This window comes from Thermobia domestica, chromosome 8 (assembly GCF_964235325.1).
Source record: "Thermobia domestica chromosome 8, izTheDome1.hap1.1, whole genome shotgun sequence".
Classification (NCBI taxonomy): Eukaryota; Metazoa; Arthropoda; class Insecta; order Zygentoma; family Lepismatidae; genus Thermobia; species Thermobia domestica.
Window position 1 is genome coordinate 218,291,960 of NC_137461.1, and position 21,271 is coordinate 218,313,230.

The following is a 21,271-nucleotide window of genomic DNA, read 5'->3' on the forward strand; positions in this document are numbered from 1 at the left end:
TTTGATTAATAGTATTTATCTTCATTTAGGCATTGTAAATAATTGCGTTTATTCAAACACATTCATTTTGCTTAATTATTGTACAGGCAAAGAGTGAAATTCATTCCATTATTATTTGCGTGTTAAATTAACAACTTACGTAACAAATATTTGTGATTGTTACCACATTTGTAAGAAGAAAAATTGACAACCTGTACTGAACAAAATCCACTGAAGAGAAACACGACGAACTAACATTGCAGTAACGTTGCTCCTGTGGAAATAATGCTACAACTTCATTTATTTATTTGTAACAGTTTATTTAAAAGTAGAATTTACTTTAAAGACTTCTTCTTGTTGATAACTTTGAAGACAAAATTATGTTATATTTTTGCCGCCATATCTGGGACATGATTGGGGAGTACAGTATGATAATTATATTTTTGATTATATCTATAACAATAAGACTATAGTAGTATATTGACGCTGAGATGTCGGGATATTGTGAGCTTATTGAAGGTAGCAAACTCCAACTCAGGAGAGTACGAGTATGAACTAAATGCAATAGATATATAATTTTGCTCTCTTCCTATCCCTTTAGTCGGTTACCATTCAATTTTTATTATAATCTTTTTCATGGGAGACAATTGAGGACGTGAAATTAAATAGAGTGTATATTAAAATATTAAAATGCTAGAGCAGCTATCATTGCTATCAACATTAGCAGCAAAGTGCTGTACTGAATGAATTATATATTAATATTTACCAGTGACTTCATTTTTCCACACGAGCCGCGGTGGCTCAGCGTTACATCGCGTGCTTGTTATGCGCCTGGTCCCTGGTCATAATCCCATCCCTCGTAAGTTTTTCATGTGCAATTGTATGACGTCAATATTAATTTTTTTCTTAAATGTCCTTTCCAAAACCAACATTTTATTGTTCATGCCTGATCGGAAGCTCAAAAACTATCTTAAAATGAGACGGTATTGGTAACGTATAAAGTGTTCTAACTATGAAGGTCGTTCTCTATTAAGCACTGTTAGAAGTAGTGCTCTCAAACGGGTCGGGTCAGGTCAGCTCGGGTCGGGTTGTCGGGTCGAGTCAGTCGGGTCAGCTCGGGTCGGGTTATCGGGTCGGGTTGTCGGGTCGGGTCAGTCGGGTCAGCTCGGGTCGGGTTATCGGGTCGGGTTATCGGGTCGGGTTGTCGGGTCGGGTCAGTCGGGTCAGCTCGGGTCGGGTTGTCGGGTCGGGTTATTCGGGTCAGGTCGGGTCGGTTTATTCGGGTCGGGTTGTCGGGTCGGGTCAATCGGGTCAACTCGGGTCGGGTTATCGGGTCGGGTCACTCGGGTCGGGTCAGTCGGGTCGGGTTGTCGGGTCGGGTCAGTCGGGTCAGTTCACTTTGGTCAACTAAGTTTAGGTTGAGCTTAAACTCGGCTGGAGTCGAAAACTGCTGTTTTACACTACCTGCGTAATTAAAAATAGCAATTTTCAAGTGATTTTATAGAAGCCATAAATGTATTTTGAACACTTGCAGCTAGTGTTTTTATGGTAAATGCTTATTTTTGTACTTGTGTGTACCTTAATTTTTAAATGTGGAAGATTGATTTTACCAATCGACTGTAATATTAATATCTACGCCAATATGGAGTCTGGATTTAGAACAAAACTAGAAGTTGTTTAAGCAAGGTCAAAAGAAAGATTGGATATGGACGACCAAGCCCAAGCAGGGCCGCGGTAGCTCAGTGGTAGAGAATTCATCTCTGGTGCATGGTGTCCATGGTTCGATCCCAGCTTGTGTTAAGTAGGCTTTGTGGTGGAGAAACGCCGTGTAGTGGGTTTTCTCGGGGTTCTCCTGTTTCCTCCCACTTTCTTCATTCCACCATTTCATTCATTTCTCATGGTCACCATATCCCTTAGCCTCGAAGCAGAATCGAGGGACCTTAAACTCAGGGGTGTAGCTAAGGGGGGGCCATCGGGTCCAGGCCCCCCAAATGGTTTCCTGCCCCCCCCCCCGTAAATGACCAGCTTTAAAAACATCATAGTAAAATTATCTCGCTTCCTTCATTTAAAAGTAACAATGTTATTGACAATTAATAATATACGGTAAAATAGTATGAAGAAATATTGTTTTTCCATACCGATCGAAAAAAAGGATACATTTTTGTGACAGCAGATTACACAATTTACTGCGATTTATATTTGACAGTTTAAAGACAAACATTTTAACAAGATATTATAAATACAGCCATAAAACAAAGGTACTAAACTGATTTGTAAGTACATTATATTTTTATATGCTTTAACAAGTATTTTAAAAGACAGAGAATGGAAAATTTGGTGAGAAACAATGTTTTTATTCAGTTTGGATTTCATTCGCTCTCTTTTATTTCTACTCAGTGTAATAAAATAATTGTTTTTTTTTTTTTTTTTTTTTTTAGTCACGAATAATAAATAAATATTTTTGTCAGGAAACTATAAAGAAATTAAGTGAAATTTAAAGAAACTCAATCTTGTGTACATAGGTTCTGTATACAAGGTCTTAAATTTAAATAAAAAAGTAACCAAGAAAAGTTTTGTTGCTTTTTCACCCACCACCTTCGAACATCGATACGTCACCTAACCTGAAAGATCAAAAATAGTCCCCATCAACATCGACGACCTTCTGAAAACGTTCCTGAAGGCCATGGAATTCATCGCGGTAGAAGTTGGTGGGCCGTGAAACGAAGAAGGTATCAGGTGCATTTTGGACTTTTACTAGGGATTTGAATTGGCGGCCTCTAAGGTGATTGTCCAAAGAATGGAACAGGTAACAATCGGACGGTGCAATACCCGGGGAATATAGTGGTTGCAATATTGTTTCCCATCCAAGGCGGAGAATGGTGTCCTGAGTCATCCTAGCCACGTGGAACTTAGCGTTGTCCCGTAAACGAGGACCCATTTGCAATTCAGAAGTGATGGCCCCAGAGTTTTGAGTTTTTGTTGAGCACAGCTCAACTGCTGACACTACACAGTTGCATTGATACTCTGACCAGCTGGTAGCAGTTCCCGATGCACGATGCACCAAACACACAGAAGGACCTTCTTCTGGTACAGTGCTGGTTTCGGCTGTTTTGAAATCGGTTCATGGGAAGCTAACCAATGATGACGGCGCCGTGGAGCTTCGTATAGGACCCACTTTTTATCACATGTCAACGCCCTGTCCAGAAATGGCTCCGAAACAGTAAATAAACGTTTCGGACTGCCGCGTTGCCTTCTGGCCCAGAGTCAAAACATGTGAGACCCAACTTGTAGTGCTTCCCAACTTGATGGATGTGCTGCCGAATGGTTTCTCCACACACTGAATTGTAGTCCCAGTTCCTCTTTGTACGTACATGTGTTGGTCTTCTGGCATGTGGTGTTTTCGGGTGTTTGGTAATCGTTCTTAAACTGGTTAAACCATCGCTGCACTGTCCGCGTCGTCACGACACCCTCAACAAAGGCCTGGCATATTTTCTGTCCCGCTACAGCGGCGTTTGACCTCCATTTGAACTCGTTCAGCATACATGCTCTTATGACGCTCTGTGGATGTCCCATGTTCCCTCTGTCTTTACGCAAGTTCACTGTGTATCTGAATTGCCACAACCAGGTAGTATGTTGGATATACCCACACCAACAACTGACGTTCGCCTTATCTCCACTCGCATTCAACTCACGGTGTGAGGTCCAATTGAACACAGGCCTCCACGAAAAGGGACAGAACTTTCTGGTTATTTTTATAGTTATGCACAAAAGTATAGCGTTTGGTCCCGGGCAGTAGTTCTTGATTAAGCATAATAGAAACTATCTTGAATATAGACCTAATTTATGGATAATAATAATAATAATAATAATAATAATAATAATAATAATAATAATAATAATAATAATAATAATAAATAAGATAAAATAGTGTTTTTAGTTTTCCAGAAGGAAACCAAAATTTTCCTTTCTTTTAGGCCTGAAAAACACTAGCAGCAACACATTTTTTGCTTTGTACATTGTAGCCGCCCCCCCTCAAAAACGACGGGCCCTTCCTACACGAACCTGCTGGCTACACCCCTGCTTAAAGTGAATATTTCATTTTATTTCACCAAGCCCAAGGACATCGATACAAGAACAAGATAAAGATTGGATATGCAAGACGAATTGCATAGTAATCTTGCTCTTGGCCTTGTTTTGGTGATCACCAAGTAGCGATGAGCGTATTTTCTAGCTTTCCGTATAGTATGAAATACCATAATCAAAATCACACTTGGTCTTCATTTGTACCGATGAGGTGAGCATTCTTGGCTCTTGTATAGCATGAAAGATCACCAAGACTACGAAATGCAGGACCAAGACTTGACTGCAAGACAAAGAATAAGACGCAGTATTGATGACCAAGACCTAGGGAGCGAATTGTTTGAATTTCATTTGTTGGGCTGAAAGTGATGAAATAAAATTAGTGCTTTATAATTAAATATCAATCTGTATTTTTAAATTCATATTATGTATCTTCTTACGTGCAACTATATATACTGTAAAATACGTTTTAATTACCGAGAAAGAAAAATCAAAGTGGTACGGGTCCCGGAATCATAAGAACCTATTTTGGAATGAAAGTTGAAGGGTTGGAAAAAACCACAGGTGTTCTCCTGTTTCCTCAACCCTTATCATTGTAGTTAAATGATTTCCTTTTGTCTCCGCCAAGAGACTCTTGCTACTGCCTTCCGAGAAGACGCCCTGCCGTCCCAGCAGGTGAGAACACTGACCTTGAAGAAAAATTTCGTCACATAGAACTAAAAAAAAAAAAAAAATAAAATAAAAATAAATAAATAAATAAATAAAATAAAAATAAATTTCTCCCACGTCGGACATTGGTATCAGTTATAAAAAGAAATAACCAAACCTCAAAAGTGCCAAATATTCATTAAGATGCATATACAAATCCCCGCTTGATCTAGCTAGTGGTTAACGTGTAAGACTTCGGTACACGTGGTCCGGGTTCAATTCCCAATGGGAGTGCATTTTGGTGTTCACCCAGTGTTGTGACCATAGTGCTCTCAAATGGATCGGGTTGACCCGACCTGACCCGTGACCCGACCCGACCCGACTCGGATCGGGTCAGCTCGGGTCGGGTTACGGGTCGGGTTGGGTCAGGTCAACTCGGGTCGGGTTGTCGGGTCGGGTCAGTCGGGTCGGGTTATCGGATCGGGTCACTCGGGTTGGGTTATCGGGTCGGGTCAGTCGGGTCAGGTCGGGTCGGGTTGTCGGGTCTGGTCAATCGGGTCAACTCGGGTCGGGTTGTCGGGTCGGGTTATTCGGGTCGGGTTATCGGGTCGGGTTATTCGGGTCGGGTTATCGGGTCGGGTCACTCGGGTCGGGTTATCGGGTCGGGTCAGTCGGGTCAGATCGGGTCGGGTCAATCAGGTCGGATCACGGTTCGGGTCAGTCCGGTCGGGTCGGGTCATCGGGTCGGGTCAGTCAATTCGGGTCACGGGTCGGGTCGGGTCGGTCTTCAACCCGACCCGACCCGTTGAGAGCACTAGTTAGAAGTGATGCTTGTTGGACATTAAACAATGAGAAAAAGTAAGTAGAAAACTATCTAAAGTAATTCAAACACTGATTTTTATTTACTTATTTATTTGATTCTAGTGTAGGCATTATACACAATCTCTGCCCCGAAGTATGTATGGTTTTACCTCATCGATATTTCTTTAAGTTCAAACCCCCTAAAAAAATCTGATGATCCCAAAATCTTTTACTCTGAAAATATTTACCTTTTATCATCGAAACCAAATTCTAATCTCAGTACATATTTCCATGTATAAGATATGGTATATAGATAGGCATCAGTAAAGTCACAGTTACCACCGTTAAAGTCACCGTGATGCTCTCAACGGGTTAAATTCATCAACGAAATCGGCGAAGATAATCGCTCAAGCTGCCTGTTACCAATAATAATAATAATAATAATAATAATAATAATAATAATAATAATAATAATAATAATAATAATAATAATAATAATAATAATAATAATTGTTAGGCCATTGAAAAAGAATTAAATTTTGTAGTTAATTGAAGTGCTAACTCTAATATGAAATGAAAATGTTAAAAACAAATACTCATAATGGACTGTAGGCCTGATAGTGTTTGATTCGTATCACCACACGATTGCAACTAATATAAAATGCACCATATTTAAATGACTTTAACTTCAAATTGCATAAAATAATATTACACAGAAATAAACATATTCACAAGGTCTTTAGTTGTAACTGCTTGTGATATGGTGGCTAATTGTTCGAGGTATATTGTATGACCTTCGACCATGTTATATGGTCCAGCAGAAATTGCAATTCTTGTCTCCGCACACCCACTAGGGATGGGCACGTGACAAGATTTGTGGCTGTCTCGTCTCGAAAATGTGCTGTAAAAGTGATGTCTCGAACTCGAAAAATGTATATTTTTCTATTGGAAGAGCCGTGCCTCGACTCGAATTTTGTCAGGAAAATCCTGTCTCGACTCGTCTCGTGCGCATCCCTAACACCCACAATATCGAAATCAAAAACAAAAGAACCAAGACACTTAAACACTGTTGCCAGCTAAAGTAGTACACCGTTATTTAGTAAAAGAACAAATAACTCCAAATAATAATAATAAATCAATAAAAATAAAAGATAACAAGAATTCAAAAATTTGATTTTGTTCAAGAGTTGTCATGCGTGGATTGGTGAATGTATGGTCGTACTAACATTACAATTTTATAAAGCCAATAGTGTAATTATAAAATTTTTAAAAAAATCGATAATGTACGCGCTTTCTGTGCACGGGGTCTAGTGTTCAATTCTTTGTAAGATAATGTACCTGTATACAAACCTGAGAAATGTAGTGCATCATATTTTAATTAATACTGGAGCTACCTGTCTTACATAGCATCAAAGATACGTGAAACCATCACAAACCATGCTTTTAATATACGAGAAAAATATTTTTTATCCAATAATATAAGCATTAGCTTGTTTCAAACGAGAGAAACGTGTTTTTCTAACTTTAACATCTTAGTAAATCGCGATTTAACCGGTAAGTAGCTTGGCTGTTAGAGGTATCTTTATTTCTTCCAATGTAACATGCTGCGGGTGCACATACTGTATGTTAAAATGTGTAAACACAATGTAAAATAATGTTAACATATTACAAGTTGATAAAAATACTTGGTAAGGGGAAATTATTATTCATTTGAAATACACTTTCATTTGAAATGATAATTTGTAAAAAAAAATCTTCTTGTAATTTTGAAAATAAATTGAGACCATTCACTGGTGCTAAAGGTTAATCACATAAGCTCTACAGAAACAAAGAAGGTGAAACACACGCACATGAATTCTTTACTAAAAAAGACAGTCTTTTAAGTAGGATCTATCAGTCTGTAAGATTGATCAAGTCGGTGAATAAAATTGTCTTTCTGTAAATAACGAAATTAGGAAACAATTCTGGGTTTTAGGCGAGATATTAACATTAGGCCATTGATAAAGGATTCGAGAAGTGAAAATTGAGAGAGGCTCTTTAAAGCTGACTAGTTTATTCATTATTTGTTTTCCCTTAATTGCAGCTCGACATATTTATCTTATGTAGATGTATGAGTGCGTGATCATCAGACTTCATGTAACGAGAGATTAAACATCAAATATCTTAGTTACGCAGAGTTATCTGTCAACATGTTACGATATGAAATATACGTGTTACAGTAAACAATGGATATATGAATAAAGCGGCAGAAAAGTATGTAATGTTTCGAATACTGAAATCAATATCCATATTACCCAGCATCTTGTCGGTACTATAACCTGATTTTAAAAACTTTTCCCCTTTATTTAAACACTAGCTTACATAGTTCAAGTGCTTGGCTGGGATCAGTTAAGGAAATAAAATTCTTGTTAAAAAGTGAAAACAAACCCGAATTCGATTCCCGGCGGAAGCTCATATGGTTACAATCCCACGTTAAGATGTAGATCCACGTCTCATATAGCCTCGCTGCTGAATGGGACGCTGAACTCCAAAGCAACAGCAACAATTTTTTTTTTAAAAAAAAGTGAAGAAATCTATAAGGAAATTCTTTTAATTCGACAATTTTATTTATAGCTAGCAGGTTGCCCGTTCTTCGCAAGGAGACAATACGTTTCGTTTTGAACATAAAAGGCTGAATTTGGATTTAAACAGTATAATGTGTTATCCTTCATCTCAGCGACTCCGAAAACTATGAATTCGACTCAAAGTGAAATGACAGAACTAACCCAGGTCCGAACCTGATCTATGTTGAAAATTTGATTGAGATCGGTCGGGTGGTTCAAGAGATATAAAGTCAAAACATAATCACTTTCAATTTTATATACGTATTAGATTAAGGTGGATCTCCACCCGGAAGTCAATACATATTTTAGCTCATTCCCTTAATTACTGCGCAATGAAACGTTATATATTACCACAGCACAAGATACTGATTCATTTGGTTGTGCCTTCTGATATCGTAAAAGGTAACAAATAAAAGAAAATATTTGATTCGTTTTACAATGAGCACACAAGATGGCACTTACTGTTAGATCTTACTAGAAGTGCTCAGTTTTTACGAAATATTTATTGTATGTGTAGAATATTTAAAATAACGATCTTATTACAAAATAGATATATTGTTCGACCGTTTTCCGTGTTATGTTTCACATTTTATTTAAATATTAATTTACATGTAAGGAAATAGATTTTGAGAAGAAACTTGCGCAGAGCGCCATAATGCGTTATTGCCAAATTTGAACGTTTACTGTGGTAGTCACAATAAGAAAATTCCTGGATTCTAGCGTTGCAGTTTGAGAGGCGGAACTTAGCTGTGAATTGGGGCAAAGGTAGAAAACTAATTTCTCCAGTAATTACCCAAGCATTATTCCATCATTACTTCCTTTGTTATCTGGCATCAGTAACACTAGACATTATCTGGCAACGCTGCACTATTCAAGCAGCGTTTTGCATGGCACCAAGAACACCTAGTGATCGACCTTAACGAGGAAAAGTTGTCCAAAAGGTAAGATATACAACAATCAATTAGTCTCATTGGTCTAAACCAAATGATGTGGGTGAGTATAAACCTCCTGTGTAGTTTTGAAAAAAAAAATAGTTTATATATATATATATATATATATATATATATATATATATATATATATATAATCTTAAAAATGATTCTGTACGGCAACCGCGCCACCTATAAAAGTGAAAGTGATACTGGAACGTACATTCATCGAGTTCTTCAATATGATACTAGTAAGACGATAGTATATAGCATAGTTAATGGTATAAAACACAAATACGTTTAATTCTAAAACTTCAATGTTTGGTTAACCGTAATGTTGCCCAGAGATAACATGTACCTCAATCAGTAGATCAAATTGAGCTAAACTAAATAACATACTTGAAGAAGAAATTCTCATGAGCAGTTTTTGAGAAAATCCACAAAAAACGGATAAAAGCTACGTCGTTCGTTGCCAATACTAATTGATCTTTTATTGTCAGTTAAGGGCACAGTGGTTCAATGGTAGAACGCTTATTTTTTATGCGTTGCGGTACGACCCCTGACTAAGTAAGTTTGTCGTGGATAACATCGTATCCGTGTTTTTTTTCTCAGGGTACCGGTACTCCCGTTTCCCCCTACATTCTCATGCCACTTATTCTCCCATCATCATTCATTTGCTTTAATCATCCATATCCCATAGTCTTAAAGACAAAACCGTGGGACGTTAAACTGAAAGATTTCATTGTTTTGTTGTCGCGCATAATACTTGTAAAAACTTCAAAATGGTAAGGAAATAAAACAAAATTAGCAAACAAGGCGAAATAAATAGAGTTGTAAATAATAGGACAACGTCTAGAATTACCTTAACCAAGACAGCTTCGCTTGAAGGTTCCTTCTCTGTTTTATTTTGTGCTCTATTCTCATTCTAGTACTCTTAAGAATTATTTACGGTTTTACACATGGGCGGAGTTATGGGGGGCATGGGCGCATTGACCCCCTATTTTTTGACAAGAAACTAAAATGCCACCTATAAGATGGCCACATAACAAGACCTCCGAGACCGACCAAAAGGTCTGCCCCCAACAGACAATTCCTAGCTCCGTCCATGGTTTTACCGTATATTTTTGAATCCAAGACATTTATTTTTTTCGCGATAACTTCGTGTTCAAAAATGTGGTGTCGTCTTGCTTTCGTGGGATATGATGTGAAGTATCCTTTACTGAACAGAATCACCAGTTTCAATTTAACTTTAACCTCTCTTCGCCTGCCGCGTTAGCCTAGTACATTTGCAGATTTAGTGAGCTTTCCAGTAAGGAATACTAGGGAAGGTCTGTATCTGATTTGACTTTTACCGCAGTTTTATACTACGTTCTGAAAATATACCCAGTATTCGCTGTTGATATTTTGTGTATACTAATATCACTCTCTTAAAAAAAAAAAAAAAAAAAAATTAGAAGGACGCCTCGCCTTGGATTTAGAAATGTACGTTATATACCTTTACATTAACGCTACATAATTTATGCTGCGCTTGATTAGCAGAGCGCACCATGTTATGGGATACAGTTCATTGTATACCCTATAAATCTACAATGCGTGTTACTTTCCCTACCAACATTACTGATAAATCCAACATATATGAAATAAAAACGTCTCTCTTGCTGGTTATATAATTTCTGTTGATGGAAGAAGTTAAAGTAAATCTCCCAGCAAAGTGTCCTCTTTTGGAAGATTTACCTCAGCAAAGTCTCTTGGTTTGGAATAACACAAATAGCAACACTCTAATAATATCATAACAACGAAAAATCTCAGCACAGTGTCTGCTATTGGTTAAATCCTGTGATTATGCAATTATTGTGAAATTAAAATCAATGCATATGTGCAGTAATTTGCTGCAACAATAACAAAATATCATCTTTATTATCAATCGTCATATTTTCTGTATAATTGATTATCAAAAAGAAATAACGCATCTAAATCCAAGTACTAACTACTCTGAAAAAAAATCATTTCAAACCGTTCATCCATTTCTCTGTGCAAAGGCGACATACAACTTCGATTTCATTTTCATATGTAGCATATTTATCTATCTATCTTATCCGAGGGTGATTAAGAAAGTAATGCCTCCAAGCCCACTACTTGGCCAATAGTACCGCAAACATTCTGAACTGTCTATCATTAATGCAATGATGTTTTAACTATAGAATATCACTTGTTTCACCTTCCTATCTATTCTCGTTCCAGAGTAATGGAGCAATCCATGGCATCCAGTGGTGACGTCCGGTTGAAACAGCGGGCTGTCATTGAATTTCTGACTGCAGAAGGTTGTGCGTCCAGGAACATTCATCGCCGGTGACGACTCATGAATACACCATTACGATCCGGAAATGAACTGTCAGTCGATAGAGTACCATCACACGCCCTCTCCTCCGCCAAAATAATGCGAAGTTCTCCCACCTGCTGGCAAACTGTTGTTGCCATTCTGCTTCATCCTCCCTAAAGTCCGTATCTTGCGCCCTACGATTTTTGGCTCTTCCCCAAACTTAAGGATCACTTTAAAAGCCAACGCTACAGTTGTCACACGCAGATGGAAACAACAGTTCGGCAATGGTGTCGCCCGCAGCTACCATAATTCTTCGCCAACGGCATGAAAAACCTTGTCCCGTTGGCGCAAGTATGTTGCTCGTAATGGAGAGTAATTGAAAAATGTTACTACCACTTTTAGGTGACATTGCAAGCTTTCCACTGATAGCTGTATCAGCGCTATCTGTCGAAGATAAATCAAGGAATTACTTTCTGAATCATCCTCGTATATATATATATATATATATATATATATATATATATATATATATATATATATATATATATATATATATATATATATATATATATATTATACAGCAATACTTTTTGTTATTGTATGTTGAAAAGTAAAAAGAAAATAGCACTTACCTCTAGCAGGAGCGTAGATATTTAAATAAAGGCAATCTTCATCCTGATTTTGAAGGTACGGCAATAACCTTTTCAGATATTTGTATCTGCCTGTAGAGATATTACTGGATGCCACAGCAGTGTTATTTATGGGAAGATTTTGAGGACACACTGGTCCAAAACTGTTGGCTATTTTTTCACCGGTCCACGGTGGCGGTGATCCAGGTGGCATAAACCTTTGAGAGCCCACTGGAGGCGAGGCATAAGGGATTCCAAGAAACCTTTCAACTTTGGGCAAAAGTCTGTGGTTTGGTTCCACAATTTCGCCTACCAAGTCCCCTTGTTTCAGTTTCACCACTCGAGTGAGTTGAACACCAGCTGTTACGGATACTAGTGTAAAACTTGCAAGGACCACTAAAAACAGTAATAATCCAATTGCGGTCATGACGATTGGTTGATTTTTCATACTATACTAACATAGCAATAACAACTTCATATTATTGTTAGTTTAATTAATTACAATTGTTTACAAAGTTGATAAATTTCAAGAAATAATTAATAATCAAAAAAGGAAAATATATAAAATATAAGGAACGCAAAAGGAACCAAACCACATCCTCATTTGTAATAATACGTTTCATATATCATTTTATCGTTTCGATTCTTCTTTTCGAAATACACAATACACACCACACAAAAGTCGAAAGAAAAGTTACTATATGTAAAACTGACTAAACAAGAAACCTCTAAAACGCAATTTTATAAACAAAATAGGGTATAAAATTAAATGTTAAACAACAATAGTGTAACTGAACGAGAAACACGTAGGAAGTACATGTTTAGGGATCAAAATAACAGTCGAATAGGAAGCTAACTCCTGGTGTTTGACGCATTTCAAAATACATTCCTACAAGCATACTAGCATACTGTTTCCAGTTGTCTTCGGGAATAGATATTAGTAAAGAATCAATTATTACGTAGTAAAAATTGTTGTGTAAAGCGATGTGTCCATGAACTTGGGAAAACGTGAAAAGAGAAACGTAACTTTCGGCTTTAACGCATGGTTACGGTGACGATCACTCGCACTAGATAGAACACCTAATAAAAAGTTATAAATCGCACACTTAATCGACAGATCACTCAACGATTTATGTTCTTGCAGGGGTTCCCACACATACACACATATACACGCACACACTAAAATACACACTTCACAAAGGAGAAGGCACTAGTCAAACAGACAGTGAAGAAACGGAGCACATCGCTTAACGCAGCTTTTAACTCGGCCTCACCATAAACACACCAAAGCGCGGATTATTTCTGAGTACAGTCCCTAAATATAGCAGCATGCATCCACATCACACACACCCCTTCGAGGCGGTCCTCAGGGCTTTAGTGAAGGCAACCAGCCAGCCATCTACTACACACTTAAAGCACATAACACACACACAGACACAAACGTACGTATGAACATACACAGCTACACACAGATGGCCCCCGCATGTCCCACCAGGAGAATAGTCCGTCTCTCGTAATAAAAAAAAAAAAAATCTTCGTGTGTCGACGAGGTGAATAAAAAGATGTAAATAAAGCATTACAAGGGCCTTTAAGAACGTGTTATTGTCAAGACAAATGACAGACCAGCAAGTGTCATTATTCAAAACCTCGGATGTTTATCTATATAGCAACAGTTTCTCTTCTGCTTGTATTATTATTACTATTATTGTTATTATTATTATTCAGATGTGTCTGGTATTTGAATCTTTTTTTTGCTCACACTCTTGAGACGTGTCGTTGAACTTAGTTTTCGCAAGCGCTCAGACACTTTCTGAAGTGACCACAAAATTGTTTATAGCGTGTGCCAAGGAGTGGATTTTTTTTTTCTGGAGTTAAAAGCAGTTTAATTTACCTTGCCGGAGGTGTTATTGGAAATTAACAACTGCCGAAGATCAAATTCCAAGTGAAAAATTGAGAATAATGTAATTGCGCCGTAATCATTTTATAATTATTTAAAAGTGATTTAACCAGGACAGGATTAAGCTATCTAGAGGCATGTGGCTAGAAAAAATATGTGGCCCCTGCTGACTGCACCTAATTCATTTCTGTGAAAGTACAGTAGGAAAGATAAGGGTATATTTTATATCTTTTGGTCATATTTTATTTTATGATGATCATTGTATTTTCTTAATTCTTTTTAGATAGCCAGTTGAGATTTTGGTCAAAGTGAAGCCCTTGCATACCTTGAGGCCCTGGAATATAGCCCCCCCAAGCCCCCTCGATCCTGCCCTGGATTTAACTGCCATATACGATTGTTAAAATATTATAATTTCGGAATGAACTGATTAATTGAAATTAATTCACAATCCGTTATAGAGTAACTAATTTCTATTGCGATTTTACGACATTACAACGATAAGATTTTGCAACACGGACTATTGGAGTGAACGTAAAATCTAGTTTCTCCCACTCCAGAAGTTAAAAGCTTTCGTCATTGCAGTGCTCGTGCAGCGGCAAGGTTTCCAGTAAAGAAGGTTTTGCACAAGATAAAATTTCTGAAATATAGCATCAGTTTTCCCAATACAAGAAATTAACAAATGGAATTCCCTTAATATATTCATATTTTAAAAATGAAGGGTAGTAGTCACTGCTGAAGCCTAACCAGTATAATGACATTTTACATAGTCTACAAAGAAAGATTCAATACAGAGGAGAAGTGACAGCACAAAGTGGAAAACAGAAACAGAGATGTGATGTTCGCAAAGCTCACTAGCGGATCCAGAAGAATCATTTGGAGGGGGCGGTTCGCTTCCTGGAAGATGAGCGTACCCTCAAAGTGACCAGAACTTCAATTTGCAAAAATGGGACACATATGAATCCGGGGCTGGAGGAAGGGGGGGTGTAAACTTGATTCCCAGATTATATTTTATGAGCCGAATTTGTAAGTTTTTTTTAAATGAAATTATATTCTTTCTCTAGATTTAAATTAAATACGCACTTCTGTTTCAGAGGCGTGACGGTATCTTGATTCACTTCACACTTAGTCACCGCGATATATCAGATGTGCTGTATTGGACAAAAGAAAGCGCTATATTGACAATGGTATTTATCCTGTCATCTATCTGCCACGAAGCCTGTCCCATTTCTCCTCTGTGTATATAAATATAGCTTCCCTTCGTTTCACTAAAGTGATCGCAAGAAAACATGAAGCTTGACATAAATCTATCAATTTCATTATCCAATAGAATGCGAGGGTATGTTTCGGTCGTCGATCCGTATCCATGACATTTTTTTTTCAGTGCCTCTCTGAGAGGGACATTATCTTTGATCTCTAGGGCTATGCGAAGAATATTTCCTGAGGGCAAGATGTTGAATTTGCGTTACGTTTCGTTTTTCACCATGCTTTCAGTTTGTCAACATTGTTGACATTTTCTTAAGTGTGCGTTAAGATTGCGGCTACATAAATCGTACCAAAATCTTCTGATGTATCAAAGGTGAAGAAAACATTTCTATGATTGGTATAGAACCCAGGATTCACCAGAAGTTGGGGAGTCACTGACTAATAAACTTTGACACAAATGGAATTGTTCATTTCTCAAGAAAAGCTCCCAACTGTACTCAATTGATGTATTTAAAGAAGAATGTGTAAGGAATTCAATTTCTGGTACATCCAGGAATTTTTCACTTAAACAGGAGAGAGCAAGAAGACAAATATAGGACATTATTGCAAAAGTAAAGACCTCTGTACATAGGGTATTTTGATTTGTTGCTTGAGTTTAACGTTCCACGGTAATGACATGACGGCTAAAGAAGACGTCCACTTACTGATTATAGTGGAATTCGAACCACCTTTTTCATTAAAATGTACCCTCACCGGGAATCGAACCCGGAACTATGAGCACCGTATAGGGTATTTTGTCCGAATACTCCGCTTTGCAGTGGTATAATTGGGTACGTTAAAAAAAAAACGCATTAGACCAGATTAGGAACACGGGGTTGGAAATTGGCTCTATTAGGTAATTTCTTAAAAGCAGAATTTAGAAACATGTATAATTATAGTTATGCTTACAACAGCAATAAAAGTATATTATAGTAGCCTTCGCTTAGGTGGGATTTTGCTCCCAGACCCCCAATTTGTTCGGAATACGGCTTCGCACAATAAAGCAAATCCTTCTACGTGATACTGTGGCACAATATTTCGCGTTCTCCCTTCTGTGTCTTTCATATAGAATTGGGTTGAGCTAAAATGCTGTCAGGAAATTCAAACACCTGACAAACATTTTAGTGAACCCTCGCCTCTGTTTTTGCCCTTCTACGTTAAGTGGCAAAAAATGTTCAAATTTATTTATTTATTTATTTATTTATTGTCCTTCAACAGAGAATAGAATCTCCAATTACAGAAGGTACATAATATAGATAGTTCATATAATATAATATTATACATAATAGTGAATATAATCATACTGACAAAATTCCTGTAGATATCTGGCAAAGACAATAATAACTATCGTAAGAGTGTAAACCGTTAAACGTGAAGAGTATTACAAGAAAACATTAAAAGTCAAATAATTGGTTTACACATGTATATGCAAATACATGTATTCACATTCTAATACAATATATTTTTCAACTTCTTTGTATACAGAGACAGAGGTAATGCTAAATCTAGATCTTTGTTTAACACTGATATGCTATTAAACCTACTGCACATTCTATATAATGGTGAGCCTTTATACATTTCAGTTCTCGGAACATCTACAGTCAACAGATGTCGCTTACGTAGATAGCCTGGTCTAGCATTGAGTCCAATTTTTTGTAAGAAATTACTATTGTCAACATAAGAATTTATAATTTTATAGAGAATTGGAAAAACTCACGTCTGTTACTCAAACTAACATAGTTAAATTTATCTAAAAGGGTTTTATACGATATTTTGTTTCTTATAGCGGAAGCTCCCATTGTTTTAAAATAGAGATATATTAGGGATTTCTTTTGAATACTTTCTATTTTCTCCTGAAGAGATTTATAATATGGAGCCCAAACAACGCATGTATATTCTATTTAGGTCCGAACCAAGCTATTATACACCATAGAAATAGCTGCAACATCATTTAAATTTCTGGTGTTCCGTATAATGAAACAAAGCTGTCTATAGGCATGAAGAACCACTTCAGTGATATGGTTATCAAATGATAAATTACGTGTAATTTTTACCCCTAAATCTTTACATGTGGTAATTTCTTCCATGTTTTCACCATTAAGAGTATATGAATAACAATTAATACGCTCTTTCGCTCTTGACATTATCATAAATGCACATTTTTTAATATTAAGGTTAAGCTTATTCTCTACACTCCATTTATATATTAAATCAAGATCTTCTTGCACTCTATTGTATCTGTAATACACCTTACTTCTTTATATAATTTTACATCGTCTGCATACATAAAGTATTTGGAATGTTTTATTGAGAACTGTAAGTCATTAATATCTAATGGAAAAAATAATGGACCCAGATTTGATCCTTGAGGTACTCCTGAGGTAGCTACGTATTCTAATGATTTCGATTGTTTGTATTGAACAAAATATTTCCTTCCAGATAAGTATGATTTAATTAAATTCAAAAAAGGTTGAGTTAATCCATATGATGATAATTTATTTAAAAGTATACTATGATTTATTTTGTCAAAGGCTTTACTAAAATCCAACTAAATCGTGTGTGTACTGGTTTTATTTGAGAATGAACTGTGTATATCTTGAATGAAATTAATTAAATTTGTAGTTGTTGATCGACCAGGGTAAAATCCATGTTGATTGACATCTATAAAGCATTTTACATGATTAAAAATTCTGCTATATAGGATATGTTCCAAAACCTTCGCCGGAGCGCAAATTACAGCAACTGGCCTGTAATTTTCAATATTGCGCGTATCACCCGACTTAAATATTGGACAAAAAATGAAAAAAATGAAATGAAATCTTTGAGTTTTACGTCCCACGGTTATGCCGGTTAGGCTAAAGGAGACGGTGATGATGAGTAATGAATGAAATGGTGGAATGAAGAAAGTGGGAGGAAACGGGAGAACCCCGAGAAAACCCACGCACACGGTGTAAATATTGGACAAATTCGTGTTATTTTCCAGTCTTCAGGAAATACTTGAGTCCTTATTATAAGATTAAAGATTGCACATAGCGGTAGCATTAAGATATTTGAACATGCTTTTAGTAAATATGGAGGTATTCCATCTGGACCACATGAGCGTTTTGGTTTTAGTTTTCTTATAGCACTTTTATACTCAACATAAGTAAGCCTAATGATAACGAGTTCGGTGACCAAGGTAGAATATTTTCGTGATGTGTATGTTGTACAGAGCTATCTGTGTATACAGATTGAAAATATCTAGCAAATCCTTCCGCTATATCACTTGTAGTTTCAAGAGGAACATCTTGAAACTTCATTGAATAGTTCATTACATTACGATTTACTTTTTTATTATTTAAGAAGTTCCAGAAAGATTTTGGATCAGATTTTATATTATTTTCTATTTCTCGTAAATAATTTGAGTATGCTTTACTAATCATAGTTTTTACTTTTTTCCTTGCTTGCCTAAATAATTCCTTATATTCTTCCGCTATCGCAATATGTTTCCGATAGTAATCTTTTAATTTTAGCATCTTAATGATTTCTTTAGTAAACCAACATGGATATCTTCTACTTGTTCTTTTTCGTATTTTCGGAACCGTACTAGAGAAGACCTCATTAATTTTATTATAAAATATGCTAATAGCTAGTTCTACACAATCTGCATTGTACAAGGCAGACCAATTCGTATCAAGCAACATTCTATACAATTGAAGAAAGTCTGCTCTTCGAAAATTGTTATAATAAATAGTTTCGTTCTTGACCCTACTAACATTACTTTTTGTACTTATTGATATTTTTAGAGCAGGATGTTGCTTGTCTTCAGATACCATCGGCATTAATTCTCTAGTTACTACAGTATTTAAAATATTAGTTAAAACTAAATCAAGCGTTTTGTTATTGCTATTCTTAATGTCATTCAAGGTGAATAGATTGTATAGGTTCATAAAATTTAACAAACTTTGTAGGCGCTACCTCCTGTTTGTAAATCATATTTGTAATCACTAATTAAAGGTAAATTAAAATCACCAATAACTAGTATATTATGATATTGAAAATCCAGATGCGATTCAAACATGTTATAAAAAGACATATACTTATCAATAGAAGAAGCAGGTGTAAAGTATACAGTCACAATACACAATGATACACTACGTACAACTACTTTTACAACTAAAGATTCTGTTTCGCTTTTTAAGTCAATCAGTTTGGAATCGTACTTATCCCTTATTGCAATCAACACCCCACCACCACGTTTATTTCCATTTCAAATCCATGTTTCATTATTTTAATCAAACTAGCCGTATATAGAACAACTTTCATATATCTAGCCGTAAGTGATCCTATGATATAGGCATCTTATAATAATAATAATAATAATAATAATAATAATAATAATAATAATAATAATAATAATAATAATAATAATAATAATAATAATAATAATAATAATAATAATAGAAGAAGAAGAAGAAGAAGAAGAAGAAGAAGAAGAAGAAGAATACAAAAACTTTTTTTTCTAGGACACAATTTTAAAATATATATTTTTAGTTCACAGAATCAGCCGTCTTTCCTTCTTCCTACAGCTGTTCGTTCAACGTATGAATCATTCTCTCTCGTTTGCGGCTTATGGTAACCGTCCCAAGAAACTAGGGACAGAAGTATTCACAATTAAAATATGTCTGTATTAAGATTAAGTACCATTAAGTACCACACATTTTGATTAGACTCTACTAGGCTTGTTACACAGATTGGATCGGCCGGGAAAAGACAATATTTGTATTTCCGAACGATGCATGCTGGAAGTAGAAGACCTTTGGGGGAGGCGTTCGCCCCCTCCGCCCCCCACGTGGATCCGCCAGTGGCAAAGCTAGAGTCCGTCTTTAGATCCAGTCTTGGGAAGTAACGTAACGCTAGTAACGTTTCCTAGTAACGCGTTACATTTTTCCCAAAGTAACTAACGGTAACGCGTTACAAATTTTTAAATAACGTACCTAGTTTGTGTTACTTGTTTTGCGTTACATTTCGAATAAGAAATTACAATATATATATATATATATTCGGAAACAAATGTTTCTTTCTTGTAAGTGAATTTTTCAGAATAGTGAAATGGAGCATGAGCAATGTCAGTCACCGACAGTCACTCACCAACATACAGACAAACAGATAAGATCTTAGTGACACTTGCTGTTTTTGGGAGATGAGTACTTCAGGAAAATCACATATACTGATTACAAGCACCTGTAAGGTTTTGTCAGATTTTGATAGCTCCAAATCAATACATTCAGCGAGTGAACTACAAGTGCCATGGTGGTCTATTTTACTTTGATCAGTGGTGTTTTTATAAACATCTAGAACGAAAATATTTTACAGTTCCAACATTTGAAAGAATACTTTTTCTTAAAAACTGAGGGTGATGGTGGACAGAACTTAAAAGTAAAGTGTCTGAAGCAGGGGTAAAAGTGGAAAGGTAAGGGGACGCATGACGTCATGCTGTTCCCGTGCCAATTTTTGCAATTGATATTTCTTTAGAAAGAGGGACGGCGCCACAGATATTTTCTGAAAGTAGGGGGACGGCGTCAATCCGTGCTCCCCCGCACTTTTATCCCTGGTCTGAAGTGAAGCGAGAAATATTTATTAACAGCCAGGGGCCATAATAAACGATATATAGAAGGGGTTAATATGAATAAACTGCGTTCTGATGAGTGGCCTATCTTATTACTAGAAAATAGTTTGTTGATGATATGTAATATTGGAGTTCTTTCAGATCAGTTTGCTTATCCTAGAGTCCAGTTGATTATAGAGTTTAGAACAACTAGCTTTTAAAAGTATGTATGGATTTTAAAGTTACTGGGAAGTTTTGATTCACCCCAGTTCATGTGTTATTTTATTAGGTATAGTGCAATGCTGCTCTATATTCTGTATTTTTAACTTTTACATAGCAATGTTATAATTAATTTAGCAGAATAATAATAAGCAGTATGACATTTTAGTCAGTGTTCCATTATATAAAAATGTTCGTATAGCTGTCAAGTAAGAATTTGTTCTTGCATCTACATAAAGCGATTCAGAACGTGTAATATTATGTTTATGAAGTCAGCGAAGCACATAAAACTTCCAATAAAGTAACACATGAAAGGATATAGGAACGCTACTATGGT

At 36.3% G+C, this 21,271-nt stretch overlaps 1 protein-coding gene across 1 annotated transcript in view; it reads right to left on the minus strand.

Annotated features, from left to right (window-relative positions):
* Positions 1 to 13,512, minus strand: part of LOC145693438 (uncharacterized) — a 683,742-nt gene extending 670,230 nt beyond the window's left edge. Inside the window, exon 1 of the mRNA XM_081769432.1 lies at positions 11,993 to 13,512. Coding sequence (XP_081625558.1) covers positions 11,993 to 12,437 — 445 coding nt within the window. The 5' untranslated portion in view covers positions 12,438 to 13,512. The remainder of the gene's footprint in view (positions 1 to 11,992) is intronic.
* Between the last annotated feature and the right edge of the window lie 7,759 nt (positions 13,513 to 21,271).